Source organism: Microcaecilia unicolor, chromosome 2, assembly GCF_901765095.1.
Source record: "Microcaecilia unicolor chromosome 2, aMicUni1.1, whole genome shotgun sequence".
NCBI classification, from domain to species: domain Eukaryota; kingdom Metazoa; phylum Chordata; class Amphibia; order Gymnophiona; family Siphonopidae; genus Microcaecilia; species Microcaecilia unicolor.
The window spans coordinates 234,033,496-234,051,421 of NC_044032.1; the positions used below are offsets into that span (position 1 = coordinate 234,033,496).

Consider the following 17,926-nt stretch of genomic DNA (forward strand, 5'->3'; position numbering starts at 1 on the left):
GATAATTTATCACAAACCCCAGTAGCTCCAGGAGGCGAATAGTCATCTGCATGGACTGCAGGGCTCCTGCCTCGGATGTGTTCTTCACCAGCCAATCGTCGAGATATGGGAACACGTGCACCCCCAGCCTGCGAAGTGCCGCTGCTACTACAGCCAAGCACTTTGTGAACACCCAGGGCGCAGAGGCGAGCCCAAAGGGTAGCACACAGTACTGGAAGTGACGTGTGCCCAGCTGAAATCGCAGATACTGCCTGTGAGCTGGCAGTATTGGGATGTGTGTGTAGGCATCCTTTAAGTCCAGAGAGCATAGCCAATCGTTTTCCTGAATCATAGGAAGAAGGGTGCCCAGGGAAAGCATCCTGAACTTTTCTTTGATGAGATATTTGTTCAGGGCCCTTAGGTCTAGGATGGGACGCATCCCCCCTGTTTTCTTTTCCACAAGGAAGTACCTGGAATAGAATCCCAGCCCTTCTTGCCCGGATGGCACGGGCTCGACCGCATTGGCGCTGAGAAGGGCGGAGAGTTCCTCTGCAAGAACCTGCTTGTGCTGGAAGCTGTAAGACTGAGCTCCCGGTGGACAATTTGGAGGTTTTGAGGCCAAATTGAGGGTGTATCCTTGCCGGACTATTTGGAGAACCCACTGATCGGAGGTTATGAGAGGCCACCTTTGGTGAAAAGCTTTCAACCTCCCTCCGACTGGCAGGTCGCCCGGCACTGACACTTGGATGTCGGCTATGCTCTGCTGGAGCCAGTCAAAAGCTCGTCCCCTGCTTTTGCTGGGGAGCCGAGGGGCCTTGCTGAGGCGCACGCTGCTGACGAGAGCGAGCGCGCTGGGGCTTAGCCTGGGCCGCAGGCTGTCGAGAAGGAGGATTGTACCTACGCTTGCCAGAAGAGTAGGGAACAGTCTTCCTTCCCCGAAAAATCTTCTACCTGTAGAGGTAGAGGCTGAAGGCTGCCGGCGGGAGAACTTGTCGAATGCGGTGTCCCGCTGGTGGAGCTGCTCTACCACCTGTTCGACTTTCTCTCCAAAAATATTATCCGCACGGCAAGGCGAGTCCGCAATCCGCTGCTGGATTCTATTCTCCAGGTCGGAGGCACGCAGCCATGAGAGCCTGCGCATCACCACACCTTGAGCAGCGGCCCTGGACGCAACATCAAAGGTGTCATACACCCCTCTGGCCAGGAATTTTCTGCACGCCTTCAGCTGCCTGGCCACCTCCTGAAAAGGCTTGGCTTGCTCAGGGGGGAGCGCATCAACCAAGCCCGCCAACTGCCGCACATTGTTCCGCATGTGTATGCTCGTGTAGAGCTGGTAAGACTGAATTTTGGCCACGAGCATAGAGGAATGGTAGGCCTTCCTCCCAAAGGAGTCTAAGGTTCTAGAGTCTTTGCCCGGGGGCGCCGAAGCATGCTCCCTAGAACTCTTAGCCTTCTTTAGGGCCAGATCCACAACTCCAGAGTCATGAGGCAACTGAGTGCGCATCAGCTCTGGGTCCCCATGGATCCGGTACTGGGACTCGATCTTCTTGGGAATGTGGGGATTAGTTAGAGGCTTGGTCCAGTTCGCCAGCAATGTCTTTTTTAGGACATGGTGCATGGGTACAGTGGACGCTTCCTTAGGTGGAGAAGGATAGTCCAGGAGCTCAAACATTTCAGCCCTGGGCTCGTCCTCCACAACCACCGGGAAGGGGATGGCCGTAGACATCTCCCGGACAAAGGAAGCAAAAGACAGACTCTCAGGAGGAGAAAGCTGTCTCTCAGGAGAGGGAGTGGGATCGGAAGGAAGACCTTCAGACTCCTCGTCAGAGAAATATCTGGGGTCTTCTTCCTCTTCCCACGAGGCCTCACCCTCAGTGTCAGACACAAGTTCACGGACCTGTGTCTGCAACCTCGCCCGACTCGACTCTGTGGAGCCACGTCCACGATGGGGGCGTCGAGAGGTAGACTCCCTCGCCCGCATCGGCGAAGCTCCCTCCGCCGGCGTAGTCGGGGAGCCTTCCTGGGAGGCGGCGGCAGCCGGTACCGCATGCGGTACCGACGCCGGAGACCTCACCTCGGGCAATGGGCCAGCCGGCGCCACGCTCGACGGTACCGGTGGCGCAAGCACCGCCGGTACCTGAGGGTTAGGGCGCAACAGCTCTCCCAGAATCTCTGGGAGAACGGCCCGGAGGCTCTCGTTCAGAGCGGCTGCAGAGAAAGGCATGGAGGTCGATGCAGGCGTCGACGTCAGAACCTGTTCCGGGCGTGGAGGCTGTTCCGGGCTGTCCAGAGTGGAGCGCATCGACACCTCCTGAACAGAGGGTGAGCGGTTCTCTTGGTGCCGATGCCTGCTGGGTGCCGACTCCCTCGGCGACCCAGAGCTCTCGGTGCCGACACGGGAAGGGGACCGATGACGATGCTTCTTCGACTTCTTGGAACGAAGCATGTCACCGGAGCTTCCCGGCACCGACGAGGAGGACGTAGAATCCAGTCGTCGCTTCCTCGGGGCCGAGGCCGAAGGAGGTCGGTCTCGGGGGGGCTGTACCGCAGGAGCCCTCAGGGTAGGGGGAGACCCACCCGAAGGCTCACCGCCACCAACAGGGGAATGGACAGTCCTCACCTGCACTCCAGACGAAGCACCACCGTCCGACGACATCAGCAGACGAGGTCCCGGTACCACCGATGTTGATGCAGCTGTCCGATGTCTCGGCGCCGATGCAGAGGGTCGATGCCTCGATGCACTGGCGGCCGAGGATGAAGCTCTGGACGCTGAAGACGTCGATGCACTCGATACCCCCGGTGCCGATGCTGACGAAGAGCCCGAGAACAAAACGTTCCACTGGGCCAATCTCGCTACCTGAGTCCGCTTTTGCAAAAGGGAACACAGACTACAGGCCTGCGGGCGGTGCCCAGCCCCCAAGCACTGAAGACACGAAGCGTGCCTGTCAGTGAGCGAGACGACCCGGGCGCACTGGGTGCACTTCTTGAAGCCGCTGGGAGACTTCGATGTCATGGGCGGAAAAATCACACCGGCGAGATCAAAAGTCGAAATGGCGGAAAAGGCACCGAAAAAACAAGGGGAAGAAACTTCGACCCGAGGCCTAAAAGCGGCCTACCCCAACGACGAAAGAAAACTTACCGGGGCGAAAAAGCTGAAAATAGCGGAGGGAAAAAAGACCACAGAGTCTTTTTTCCACACAGAATGGTTTTTTTTATTTTTTTTTAAGAACACGACGAACGCGCGAGGTCGACTTTGCGGGGCCCGACACGGCGAAAACACGACCGTACCGAGCGCGGACAAAAGAAGACTGACGAACACGAGCCGGTTCGGGCGGGAAGACGGCCGCGCATGCGCGGTGCGCATGGACGCGCGAGGACTAGCAAAGGCTTTTGCTAGTGAAGTTTCCGATTGGAGGGGCTGCCGTGGACGTCACCCATCAGTGAGAACAAGCAGCCTGCTTGTCCTCGGAGAAAAAGGCTTATGTAGCCATATATAATCAAAAAGGAAATCATTATCTTCAAAAAAGGCAAAAAAAAACAAAAAACAAAAAAAAAAGACAGCAGCTGTTTATATGGAAGACCATGAGTTGCTGGGGGTGGGGGGATGAAGAGAGCAAAAAAATGGGCATGTGGTAAATCACATAATCACAAAAAAAAAAAAAGCAAATATAGACAGAAAGGAAGCATTTGTTTAATATGCAAAACTCACACTCAGATGTCCCTTTAGTCACATCTGAAACCAAATCACGAAATTTGGTCTCTACCTCTAAAAAGATTTTGCATCAGCTCCAATTCAAAGTGCTGCAGCACAACTATTAGAAGTTTGCAAACAGTGTACCACATCATATCCTTCCTGCAAAAACTGTACTGGCTACCAGTAACCTAACAGAGCTATGTTTGATTTTCAAGTCCCTCAAACAAAACAGCCCAGAGTACCTAAAGAATAAGTTAGTATTCTACATACCTTTCAGACCTCCTAAAGTCCTCTTAAGAAGCATCACTATCTGAACCCTCATCAAAAGAAAATGCAGAATTCTGATATCTGCCAGTAAGCCCTCTTAGGAGTAGCCCCCAAACTCTGAACCTCACTGCCCAAGGGGCTACGTCAAGGAAGTTTAATGACAGGAGATTGCATGACAGCAAAGGCTTGAAACTGGTTCCCTCAGCAGCTGCTAATCTTGGTTTGTCCATAACAATCATCTGCTGCATCCAAGTTGTCGTTCTTTACTGTTATTTTATCTGAGTTATAGTTAGAATCATGCCGTCTTGTGCAGCATACGGATGTACACAGAGGAACTTGATAGTCTGGCTGCTCAAAATGGAGAGTGAGTGCGCAGAGGTGGCCTCACGGCACTGCTCGTACTGGGGGGGGGGGGGGCACAGATGGGCTGACAGCTGCTATATATTCATGTATAGATTTGTTTGATGTAGGAAGGGGGGTGCTTAGTGGCTCTTAGGCTTTACTTGTTGCCTGCAGCTCCTTCTGCAAAAGCTCACATCGGCATGTTTGTCAGCGTGAAAAGAGACTACCCAGGGAAGGGAAGCATGAGAATGCTGAAAAGATCCCCCTTTTTTTTTTCAGTAGACAGCAATTGGATTTTCAAGTTTGTCATATTCTTAGGAGAGCGCCGTTGCCCACCTGGGCTTTCCTATGCTTGCAGTTTTCCTCCGGGAGGCTACAAAACTATGGAGGTGAGGAATTGCAAGGCTGCGGCACTGGGAGCAAGGAACTAGGCAAGTCTCGTACACAACAGGCATATGATCTAACAGGGGCATGGTCGAGTGTACTGTGTTTTTTTTCCTCCTGGTAATAAAAGCGATATTGCAGATTTGTTGTGAACAGTGCTATTTTTGCAGAGGTGCGCAGAACTGACAACAGGTATAGAAGTGCATTTGTGGGGATCTTATTTTTGTTATTATTAATTCACGCAAGTCTTAAATCCAGCATTTACATTTTAGGAAGGATTTCAAATTTGAAACTGGTAACTGTCACATGAAAGTCCACATGCTTTGTCCTGCTACCTGTGCCATTTGGCAACAAATCAGATTGAAATGGAATGCACTGAGTAAGCTCTGGAGCAGTGTCAAAAACATTTTGAATATAACCCTCTCCCCCTTCACAGTCCCTCTCAAAACCTCCCCAACCCCCCCCCCCCCCAAACTCCTCTTACTTCCCCTCCCTCCCCTGATCCCCTCCGAACAGAAAGGATGCAAAATAATATAAACCACACAAGTTTGCTATTGTTTTCAATAGCATTTGCTATTGTTTTGGACAAACCAATATGGTGCCAAGCGCCACCCACTGGCTTCAGCCCAGATAGGATTATGCTGTCTCCAGTCATTAAACCTCTTTGGGTTACATCTAACTCAAGGCTGCGTCAGGAAACCGGTGACAAACTGGATCTTTTAACCAAGCTTTTAATGCATGTATCAGTGTTAGCATGCCACATAATTTGTAACCAAGAACAATTCTCTTTACATTATTCAACTGTATATATAATTTGCCTTCAATTAGCCAGCCATCTATTTATCTCAACAACTTTGTTCTACCCATCTTGTCTGGGTGTCTATACATCTCAACTACACGTATCTGCTCATCTGTCTACTAAAATGTTTCCTTATATCTTACTTGGATATAGCAAAAGAGAGGGAACGAAGTACAAACTGTATCCAAACGGCTTTTCGTCCGTTTGGATACAGAAACTGAAAGTGCCTTGTTGCTTTGTAACTTTTACTATATGAGACATGGAGTAAGGTATAATATATTATAGAGGAATATATTCGAGTTATTCCCCAAGTTTTCCACGTCATCACTGTGACACAGGTGATAGTCACCGAAACACGGCCCGTGTCGGGTCTTTTTGTCAAGGCTTATTTATTAAAGAACTGTGTTCCATTTTTAAAGGCCCGTGGTCCTTATATCTTACTGACATTATGAGCATCATATGTGTTTTTTGAATGCCTATGTGTGCCTATTAAGGAGATTCATTTGTATTGTGCTGACATTGTATCATATCTGTGTTGTATGAATATTCTTCCATACTGACCATTTGCACCCTGCTGATATTCATCATATTTGTTATATATTTTTCTGCTGTGCTGTTTTAATGTGAATATTCTTAACACTATGGGATTCATTTGCAAAACAGAAATGCCCAAAAAAATGGCACAAAGCAGCAGATAGATGTTTTTCCTGCAAAACCATCCAAATCATTATTTTCGAAACATGTTTTTAAGACATTTTTCTACGAGGTTTGTCTGCATTGCACCCAAATTACAAAAGGACATGTTGGAGACAGGATTTAGGCATTCCCACAACTTGGACTTTTCCTGCCATAATGGAACAAAGCAGAAACGTCCTGGGCTAGAAATTAGATGTATTGGTCTGGACCTATTTCAATCACGACTTACGTTATAAAAAGGTGCCCTAAACGACCAGATGGCCACTGGAGGGATTAAGGCTTGACCTCCCCTTACTCCCCCCCCCCCCCCCCCAGTGGTCACTGACCCCCTCCCACCCCCAAAGATGTGAAAGAAACAGTACATACCAGCCTCTGACAGCATCAGATGTTATTGCCAGTCCAATTAGAGTAGCAAGCAGGTCCCTGGAGCAGCGTAGTGGTCGGTGAATTGCACTGTAGAGAAGGGGACCCAGGTCCTCACCCACTCTAACCCTTACACTTGCGGTGGAAAGTGTGAGCCCTCGAAAACCCACCAAAAACCTATTGTACCCACATGTAAGGCATAAGCGTTATTGCAGTGGGGTACAGTAGGTTTTGGAGGGCTCCCCATACAATATAAGAGGGTAACAGTGAGATGTGCACCTGGGATCTTTTATGTGAAGTCCACTGCAGCACCCCCTAGGTCTCACTGCTCTGCTGGAATATGTGTGTGGCCAGTGTACTTATTTATTTGGATTTGTCACACACCTTTTCAAGTAGTAGCTCAAGATGAGTTGCATTCAGGTACAATGGGTATTTCCCTGTCCGTGGAGGGCTTGTACCTGAGGCAATGGAGAGTTAAGTGACTTGTTCAAGATCACAAGCAGAAGCAGTGAGATTTGAAGCAGCCACCTCTGGATGTCAAGACCAGTGCTCTAACCAACAGGCCACTCCTCCAGTCACTAAAAATGTGCCTCCCCATCTCTCATGAAGTCCAATGACTTATTTTTGTGCATTTTTCCTTGGACTATATTTTTCCCAAAAGTGGTCACAAAAGAAACATGCACCGAGCACAAAACGAATAAAAATGGCCATTTTCAAAACAAAGAAAGACTTTCAGGTTCGAAAATGGCCATGTTCACCACTTGACTTTTGAACGTTTTTAACAAAATGTCCAAAGTTGGATTTAGAAGTCATATCAAAAATGCCCCGCCACATCATTTTATTCCTATTATTAGGATTAAATTTGCCATTTCCAGTTTTGCCATTTCCAGTTTTACCTTACCAATTTTATTTACGCTTATATTGGGTCACTTTACTAGTGTTAAACTGACAATATTGAAGTTTTACATCAGGCTATACTTGTTGTACCTTGGCTGAATCTTTTCATAAAGGTAGTTAATACTACTACTACTATTTAGCATTTCTATAGCAATACAAGGCATACGCAGCGCTGCACAAACATAGAAGAAAGACAGTCCCTGCTCAGAGAGCTTACAATCTAATAGACAAGAAATAAAGTAATCAAATCAAATCAATTAATGTGTACAGGAAGGAGAGGAGGGTAGGTGGAGGCGAGTAGTTACAAGTGGTTACGAGTCAAAAGCAATGACCAGTATCTAACAAATAGCGAATTGTCTGGAATGAGAGTATTTCTTCTGTTTCAGTTCTTGTCTATGCAATGTGTAGACCACCGTTTCTCACGAGGATCCTGGATTACCCCTTTAACTGCTCTGATTGTGAGGACATTGATACGGAATATGCATGAAATAAATCTATACGGAGTGGAAGTAGTTCATGGAGGAAATCTATCCCATACATATTCATTATGAGAACTTGAAAACTAGAGAAAAAGATAGTTCACAGTTTGAGAAACACTGAGTCCAATATTAAGCTGGCGGTGGTAAGCATTTTGCTCACCGCTGACGGAGTTACTCCTGGATATTCAAAGCCAGGCCCTATCTTGGCTCCAGCTTTTAATATCCAGTTGTTTTTTAGCCAGCTAACATATAGCTGATTAAGTCAATATTCAGCACTTGAGCAGCCATGAGCTAGCAATAAAAATAGGACAGACTTATACTGTCCCATTTGTGTGCTAAACCTGGCCACTTAAGGGCTGAATATCAGGCACTTAAATGGCCAAATTCTGACTCTGCTCCCGGAACAACCCCAACACAGCTGGCTTTGATTTCAGCACCAACCATGAATTTCAGCAGCAATTAGCCAGTTAAGTGCCGCTGAAAATTAGCAGCTAGCCTCAACCAAATGATTTAACTGGTCAGCTGCTAGCTAAATCACTTTGAATATCAGTCCCACTAGGCCAAGTTCATTACTCCCTTTTTGGGTCTAAATTTTACAAACACTGGTGGTTTTTACTGTACTTGGAAATCTGGGATCAATGATCCACCCTGATATGATGGTCTTTTTTCTCTCTCTTCAATAGTACATACAAATGGAACTCTGGGTCTTGTAGTACTTGAGAAACAATGTACTTTTTCTCTTTGGATATAGCTCATGTCTTTTCAATAGTTATATTAGGATATAGTAAATATTTCTCTGTCCCTTCCAGACTCACAATCTAAAGTTCACACCTAAAGCAATGGACAGTTAAGTGACTTACCCAAGATCACAAGGAGCGGTAGGATTTGAACCCTAGCTTCACTGGTTCTCTACTCACTGCTCTCTCTAACATACGAGCCCTGGTAAATCTTACCTGAGCAAACAAATATGACATAACAAAATCATCAAGGACTGGTGTTTCTGCACCTCTGTTAATTCCGTAACGAAAAGCTCTGCTGCTTCCATTGGAATACCAATGTGGAAAATAAAACCTGTTGAGAAATTTAAATAGCTGTCATTAGATCAAGAAACAGCAGCAACATTCTTACAGACAAGACAGTAAAAATAATATATATATATATATATATATATATATAGGGTATGATACATACCTGTAGCAGTTGTTCTCCGAGGACAGCAGGCTGATTGTTCTCACGACTGGGTGACGTCCGCGGCAGCCCCCACCAACCGGAAAGAAGCTTCGCGGGACGGTCGGCACGCAGGGCACGCCCACCGCGCATGCGCGGCCGTCTTCCCGCCCGTGCGCGACCGCTCCCGCCAGTTGAATGACTAGCAAAAGATGAAACACACAACTCCAAAGGGGAGGAGGGAGGGTAGGTGAGAACAATCAGCCTGCTGTCCTCGGAGAACAACTGCTACAGGTATGTATCATACCCTTTCTCCGAGGACAAGCAGGCTGCTTGTTCTCACGACTGGGGTATCCCTAGCTCTCAGGCTCACTCAAAACAAGAACCCAGGTCAATGGAACCTCGCAACGGCGAGGAAACAACAGAAATTGACCTACGAAGAACAACTAACTGAGAGTGCAGCCTGACCAGAATAAATTCGGGTCCTGGAGGGTGGAGTTGGATTTACACCCCAAACAGATTCTGCAGCACCGACTGCCCGAACCGACTGTCGCGTCGGGTATCCTGCTGGAGGCAGTAATGTGATGTGAATGTGTGGACAGATGACCACGTTGCAGCCTTGCAAATCTCTTCAATAGTGGCTGACTTCAAGTGGGCCACTGACGCTGCCATGGCTCTGACACTATGAGCCGTGACATGACCCTCAAGAGTCAGCCCAGCCTGGGCGTAAGTGAAGGAAATGCAATCTGCTAGCCAATTGGAGATGGTGCGTTTCCCGACAGCGACCCCTAGCCTGTTAGGGTCGAAAGAAATAAACAATTGGGCGGACTGTCTGTTGGGCTGTGTCCGCTCCAAGTAGAAGGCCAATGCTCTCTTGCAGTCCAATGTGTGCAACTGACGTTCAGCAGGGCGGGTATGCGGCCTGGGGAAGAATGTTGGCAAGACAATTGACTGGTTAAGATGGAACTCCGACACCACCTTCGGCAGGAACTTTGGGTGAGTGCGGAGCACTACTCTGTTGTGATGAAATTTAGTATATGGAGCATGAGCTACTAGGGCTTGAAGCTCACTGACCCTACGAGCTGAAGTAACTGCCACCAAGAAAATGACCTTCCAGGTCAAGTACTTCAGATGGCAGGAATTCAGTGGCTCAAAAGGAGGTTTCATCAGCTGGGTGAGGACGACGTTGAGATCCCATGACACAGTAGGAGGCTTGATAGGGGGCTTTGACAAAAACAAGCCTCTCATGAATCGAACGACTAAAGGCTCTCCAGAGATGGCTTTACCTTCCACACGATAATGGTAAGCACTAATCGCACTAAGGTGATTCCTTACTGAGTTGGTCTTGAGGCCAGACTCTGATAAGTGCAGAAGGTATTCAAGCAGGTTCTGTGCAGGGCAAGAACGAGGTTCTAGGTCCTTGCTCTCACACCACACGACAAACCTCCTCCACTTGAAAAAGTAACTCTTTTTAGTGGAATCCTTCCTAGAGGCAAGCAAGACCCGGGAGACACCCTCAGACAGACCCAACGCAGCGAAGTCTACGCCCTCAACATCCAGGCCGTGAGAGCCAGGGATTGAAGGTTGGGGTGCAGCAACGCTCCGTCGTTCTGCGAAATGAGAGTCGGAAAACACTCCAATCTCCACGGTTCTTCTGAGGACAACTCCAGAAGAAGAGGGAACCAGATCTGACGGGGCCAAAAGGGCGCTATCAGAATCATGGTGCCGCGGTCTTGCTTGAGCTTCAGTAAGGTCTTCCCCACCAAAGGTATGGGAGGATAAGCATACAGGAGGCCGGTCCCCCAATGAAGGAGAAAGGCATCTGACGCTAGCCTGCCGTGTGTCTGAAGTCTGGAACAGAACAGAGGCAGCTTGTGGTTGGTCTGAGAGGCGAAAAGATCCACCGAGGGGGTGCCCCACTCTCGGAAGATCTTGCGTACCACTCTGGAATGGAGCGACCACTCGTGCGGTTGCATGACTCTGCTCAGTCTGTCGGCCAGACTGTTGTTTACGCCTGCCAGGTACGTGGCTTGGAGAAGCATGCCGAACCGACACGCCCAACGCCACATACCGACGGCTTCCTGACACAGGGGGCGAGATCCGGTGCCCCCCTGCTTGTTGACGTAATACATTGCAACCTGATTGTCTGTCCGAATTTGGATAATTTGGCAGGACAGCCGATCTCTGAAAGCCTTCAGTGCGTTCCAGATCGCTCGGAGCTCCAGGAGGTTGATCTGCAGATCCTTTTCCTGGAGGGACCACAGACCCTGGGTGTGAAGCCCATCGACATGGGCTCCCCACCCCAGGCGAGATGCATCCGTCGTCAGCACTTTCGTGGGCTGCGGAATTTGGAATGGACGTCCCAGGGTCAAATTGGTCCGTATGGTCCACCAGAGCAGTGAAGTGCGGCAACTGGTGGAGAGGCGGATGACATCCTCTAGATTCCCGGTGGCTTGGAACCACTGGGAAGCTAGGGTCCATTGAGCAGATCTCATATGAAGACGAGCCATGGGAGTCACATGAACTGTGGAGGCCATATGACCCAGAAGTCTCAACATCTGCCGAGCTGTGATCTGCTGAGACGCTCTGGTCCGCGAAGCCAGGGCCAAGAGATTGGTGGCCCTCGCTTCGGGAAGGTAGGCCTGAGCCATCTGGGAATTCAGCAGCGCTCCTATGAATTCCAGAGACTGAGTTGGCTGGAGATGGGACTTTGGGTAATTTATCACAAACCCCAGCAGCTCCAGAAGTTGAATAGTGCACTGCATCGACCGGAGGGCTCCTGCCTCCGAGGTGTTCTTGACCAGCCAATCGTCGAGATAAGGGAACACGTGCACTCCCAGCTTGCGTAGGTAGGCCGCTACCACCACGAGGCACTTTGTAAACACTCGTGGGGCAGAGGCGAGCCCAAAGGGCAGCACACAATACTGAAAGTGCCGTGCGCCCAGGCGGAATCTGAGATACTGTCTGTGAGCTGGCAGTATCGGGATGTGAGTGTATGCGTCCTTTAAATCCAGGGAACATAGCCAATCGTTTTTCTGAATCATTGGCAGAAGGGTGCCCAAGGAAAGCATCCTGAACTTTTCTTTGACCAGGAATTTGTTCAGGCCTCTCAGGTCTAGGATGGGACGCATCCCCCCTGTTTTCTTTTCCACAAGGAAGTACCTGGAATAGAATCCCTGCCCTTCCTGCCCGGGTGGTACGGGCTCGACCGCATTGGCGCTGAGAAGGGCGGAGAGTTCCTCTGCAAGTACCTGCTTGTGATGGGAGCTGAAAGACTGAGCTCCCGGAGGACAATTTGGAGGCAGGGAGGCCAAATTCAGGGCGTATCCGTACCGCACTATTTGGAGAACCCACTGGTCGGAGGTTATGAGAGGCCACCTTTGGTGAAAAAATTTTAACCTCCCTCCGACCGGCAGGTCGTCCGGTACGGACACTTGTAGGGCGGCTATGTTCCCATGGATCCAGTCAAAAGCCCGTCCCCGGCTTTTGCTGTGGAGGCGCAGGGGGCTGCTTAGGCGCACGCTGTTGACGGGAACGAGCGCGCTGGGGCTGTCCCTGTGCCTGACGAGGCCTTCGGGCCGGCTGGTTGTACCTACGCTTCGCAAAAGAATAGGGTGCAGCCTGCCGGGCCCGGGAAAAAACGCCCGCCCGCGGGGGCGGGTGCTGAAGGCGCCCGGTGGGAGAGCTTGTCGAGAGCGGTTTCCCGCTGATGCAGTTGGTCAACCATCTGCTCGACCTTCTCGCCAAAAATATTATCCCCCCGGCAAGGGACGTCAGCCAGTCTCTGCTGGGTGCGGTTGTCCAGGTCAGAGGCACGCAGCCATGAGAGCCTGCGCATCACTATACCTTGGGCCGCAGCACGAGATGCCACGTCACAGGTGTCAAAAATCCCCCTGGACAGGAACTTTCTGCACGCCTTCAGCTGCCTGACCACCTCCTGATAAGGCCTGGACTGCTCCGGCGGGAGCTTATCGACCAGGTCCGCCAGCTGTTGCACATTGGTCCGCATGTGGATGCTCATATAGAGCAGGTAAGATTGGATGCGGGTCACGAGCATGGAGGATTGGTAGGCCTTCCTCCCAAATGAGTCCAGAGTGCGAGACTCCCGCCCCGGGGGCGCCGAGGCGGTATCCCTCGAACTCCGTGCCCTCTTGAGAGCAGAATCCACGACCGCTGAGTCATGGGGCAACTGGGGCCGCATGAGCTCTGGGTCAGAGTGGATCCTGTACTGGGACTCTGCTTTCTTGGGAATGGTGGGGTTAGTTAGTGGTCGCACCCAGTTCCGAAGCAGCGTCTCCTTCAGGACATTGTGCAGCGGTACCGTGGAGGACTCTCTAGGTGGTGATGGATAGTCGAGGACCTCGAGCATCTCGGCCCTCGGCTCTTCCACAGAGACCACGGGAAAGGGAATGCTTATGGACATATCCCGCACAAAGGAGGCAAAGGAGAGACTCTCAGGAGGTGAGAGCTTCCTCTCCGGTGATGGCGTGGGGTCCGAGGGAAGGCCCGTAGACTCCTCTGAGGAGAAATATCTCGGGTCTTCCTCTTCCCCCCACGAGTCCTCATCCTCGGTATCGGACATTAGCTCATGTAGCTGAGTCCGGTACCGGGCCCGGCTCGACGTCGAGGCACCGAGGCCTCGGTGTCGTCGAGCGGTGGACTCCCGCGCCGGCGGGGACGGAGCTCCCTCCATCGACGTCGACGGGGACTCCACCTGCGTGGCGGTCGAGACCGGCACCGCAAGCGGCGGCGGTGTCGACAGCCCCGGCGCCGGGCTAGAGCTCGCCGGCGCCACAGTCATCGGCGCCGGGGGCGCAAGCACCCCCGACGCCGGCACAGCCTGGCGCATCAGCCCTTCCAGGATCCCCGGAAGGATGGCTCTGAGGCACTCGTCCAGGCCCGCTGCCGGGAAAGGCGGTGGGGCCGGTAAGGGTGTCGGTGCCAGAAGCTGCTGGGGGCCAGGAGACGGCACCGAGGTGCCGGAACCCCGACGCGTCGGTACCTCCACCACCGACGGAGATCTCTCCTCTCTACGATGACGCTTCGGCGTCGACTCCCCTTCAGGGTGCACCGAGGGCTCCCGGTGACGGCGCTTCTTGTCCTTTTTCCGGTGCACGTCACCGGCGCCGGAGGGCATGGAGGAGGAGGAGGTCAATCCCCCTCGGTCTCGAGGTACCGGGTCCGACAGGGTTCGGTCCCGTGGCTCACGAGCTGAGGGAGTGACCGGGGCCGACAGCCCACGCGGCCTCTCAACCCCACTCTCACCGGCGGACCGGCGGGCCGACGGGACCTGTTCTCCTGGGGTCGCTGCCATCGGTGCCGATGTCTCGGGCATCGATACCGGTACCGAAGATCCGGCCTTCGATACCGATGCCGTCGAGGTCGACGTCGAGGGGCCGGCGCAAGTTCCAAAAAGACGGTCCCGCAGAACTTGCCTCGCAACCTGAGTCCGTTTCCGGAGACCGAGACACAGCGCACACGACTTGAGATTGTGCTCCGGCCCGAGGCACTGGAGGCACCAAGCGTGGGTGTCGGTCTGCGAGATCGGCCGGCCGCAGCGACCACACTTTTTAAATCCACTCGGGACCTTCGAGGACATCGACGGAAAAATCGCGTCGGCGAAGTCAAAGTCGGCAATGGTGGCTAAAATCACACCACGAAAAAACTAGCCGACCGAGCGGCCACTAGGCCGCAACAAGGCGTCCCCGCTGGAAGCGAGGGAAAAGGGGAGCGCGTGCTCCACACGCGCAGTCTTTTTTCTTTTTTTTTTTTTTTTTTTTTCGTAACAGAGAAATACTAAAAGGAAATTAAACGAAGCGCGATCCGCGTATACGCGATCGCAAGAATCCGGCGGCTGAAGTAGAGAGAGCGGCAAAGCACGACTCTCTCCAGGCGCGGAAAAAAAGGAACTGGCGGGAGCGGTCGCGCACGGGCGGGAAGACGGCCGCGCATGCGCGGTGGGCGTGCCCTGCGTGCCGACCGTCCCGCGAAGCTTCTTTCCGGTTGGTGGGGGCTGCCGCGGACGTCACCCAGTCGTGAGAACAAGCAGCCTGCTTGTCCTCGGAGAAATATATATACACACACACACAGATCTGTGCTAGAGTCTTCTTCCTACTACTGAGCTGACAGGTTTAATTTAAATGGCTCCATTGTACCTGGTGCCTAGTATAGACTGTCTGTAAGAGAGCGACAGTTGCTTCCTGGAGAGCTGAGAATTCCTAAGAAGCACCACAAGCCTGAAATCTTTTCTGAATTTATATATTTTCAGATTTTTGTGTTAGGTTTAGAATCTACTAATCAAACCACTCTCTTACCTCTGTATCCCTCACTTTCTTCCTTCCTAGAAGTTTGCTGACCTTGCCTCCATCTATCCTATGCAGGAGGAAAAAAAAAAGCTTCCTTGTCTCTCACTAGCAGAGCTGCTTGCTCCTATAATCTGCTATATTTCTGCCCACCTGTGACTAATTCCCTCCTTTCATATCCTATTTATTTATTTGCAGCATTTGTATCCCACATTTTCCCACCTATTTGCAGGCTCAATGTGGCTTACATTATGCCGTAATGGCGATCGCCATTCCGGAATGAGAAATACAGAGTATTATTGCATTTAAATGCAGAAAATATAGGATAAGTTATAAGAAGTAGATCTACAGTTCACTTCAGGCCCCTAATATACATAATTGGTACTTTATTCATTTATAACCCACTCATTCACTAGGTAGCTAACAAAATGCACACAAAGCAAAAAAAAAAAACAACCAACAACACTACTACTAATCATTTCTACAGTGCTACTAGACGTATGCAGCGCTGTACACATTATATACAGGCACTTTCTCTGTCCCTACGGTGCTCACAATCTAAGTTGTTTGTACCTGGGGCAATGGAGGGTTAAGTGACTTGTCCAAGGTCACAAAGCGCTGCAGTGGGAATCGAACCCAGGTTGCCAGGATCAAAGCCTGCTGCACAACACAAAACAAAGGGCCCTGTTCACTAAGGTGCGCTAGTGTTTTTGGCGCGTGCTAACCGTGTAGGCGCCCATAGGAATATTATGGGTGTCTACATGGTTAGCGCATGCTACAAATGCTAACGTGTCTCTAGCATGGTATAGCAAACAGGGCCCAATATTATTATATAAACAAACGTATATTAAAAAATTACTTCCTGGCAGTACTCAGCTCCTAACTACTCATAAGTCTAAAATAGGCTTGAGCAAACAAATACGCCTTCACATGTTCTTCAAGTTACTAAAGCTCTTTTAATAACCACAAATGTAGTAGCAGTTTGTTCCACACTACAGGTCCTACAAAAGATACACTAACAATATAATGCAACCGAGTCATGGAAGGCAACGTCAACTGTTGCGTATTTTCAGAATGTAAAAATCAATTTGGCTTATAATGTAGCAAAATCTGAGACATATAAGATAGCGGCAAATCCTACATTTTAAACACTAGCACTAAATTTAAATCATACCTATGATTGCTTTTGATGGAGTGCCAGTTTGTAGACAATATGGACTCTAAACCAGGCAAAGCTTTTACTTTGATTTTGGAACCTTTTTTGGACATCATTGCCACACATGGCATATAGTAGATTGATTCTGTGACTTTCTTTAGGATTTTCCTTTAGAGTGGAAGCACTGTTCACTTTTGTTGATGTGTGGAGGGGGAAGGGAGGAAATATGGAAATGCTTACTTGGTCATGTATTTCTTTTACTGTTCTTGTTTAAATATGTTTATTGGTCAACATATTAAAACATAAATCGTACCCTATAGAAAAATAGGGAGCCAATGCAGTGCTCCAACAGACAATCCAACCAGGTACTCTTCCCAATTTATACTAATTGCCATAACAGTAATTTGTACTCATTGCCATAACACAGCTATTCTACAGTTCTGTCAATCAACATGACTTTCTTTCAGAGTAATAACTGTGGTGCCTTTTTCTTAAGGCAAACCATGTACAGGCTCAGAGCTTGCCCTATATGTTAACTATGTGTTATGCAAAAGGAGCTTATCAAACTCAGGCAGAACTGGCTGCAATTAAAGCCACTACCAGGTGTATAATTATGGTACAGCCAGAGACCCCCCCACTGGAATGGTGGTGGGCCCAGTCACAGAGCTCAGGCCAGTACAGACCTTGGCTGAGTCAGAAATCTGATGGCTGACACAACTGGGAGTTTACTGGAAAAGTATGGCCTAGTTGGTAGCCCACATTGAGGCCTAAATAAGCTAAATTAGGAAAAGTTAATAGATATGGAAACAAAATGGAGGATTTCAACACAAAATGGAAGCCCGTATCTGTTACAAAGTGGAATTTTCTCTAATGTAAGTTAGAAAAACAAGTTGAGAAATAAGTGAGTCATAGCAGGTGCAAAGAAAATAGAGAACTAGCTGTTCCAGAGAGGAGGGAGACTTTCCTGTGAGCAGGGTCTTGCTTAAGAAGCGAGCTAAAGACAAAACCATGTTAGCAAGATAGAAGCTACTCATTAGCATGAGCCAATCAGTGACAACCATGACATTAGCATAGATCCAATCAGGTATATCTACTGTCATATTATCCATATCCTGAAGGCACTTATAAAAATCAGGGTATTTCCTGGTTTGAGTTAGAGAGACAAGGGTTGGCACTCTCTCTCCAAGGGAAACCAATGTGTCCAACAAAATTGACAAATTTCCTAGTTGCTTTCCCTTGTAAAACCTCCAATTGGTAAAAGAAATTATAAAACATTAGCAAATAATTAACACCTGTTTGTAGCTTATTATATTCCTATAATTAATTGATTGTACATGCCTGTTGTCAATCACTGATTTGACTTATACCTTAGCAAATAAACTCCTCATTCCAAATGATGAT

General features: G+C 49.7%; 1 protein-coding gene across 2 annotated transcripts in view; it reads right to left on the minus strand.

Moving 5' to 3' along the window:
• Positions 1-17,926, minus strand: part of JAK2 (Janus kinase 2) — a 283,942-nt gene that overhangs the window by 181,779 nt on the left and 84,237 nt on the right. For both annotated transcript variants that reach the window (XM_030193799.1, XM_030193800.1), the window contains one exon: positions 8,854-8,971. In XM_030193799.1, coding sequence (XP_030049659.1) covers positions 8,854-8,971 — 118 coding nt within the window. The remainder of the gene's footprint in view (positions 1-8,853; positions 8,972-17,926) is intronic.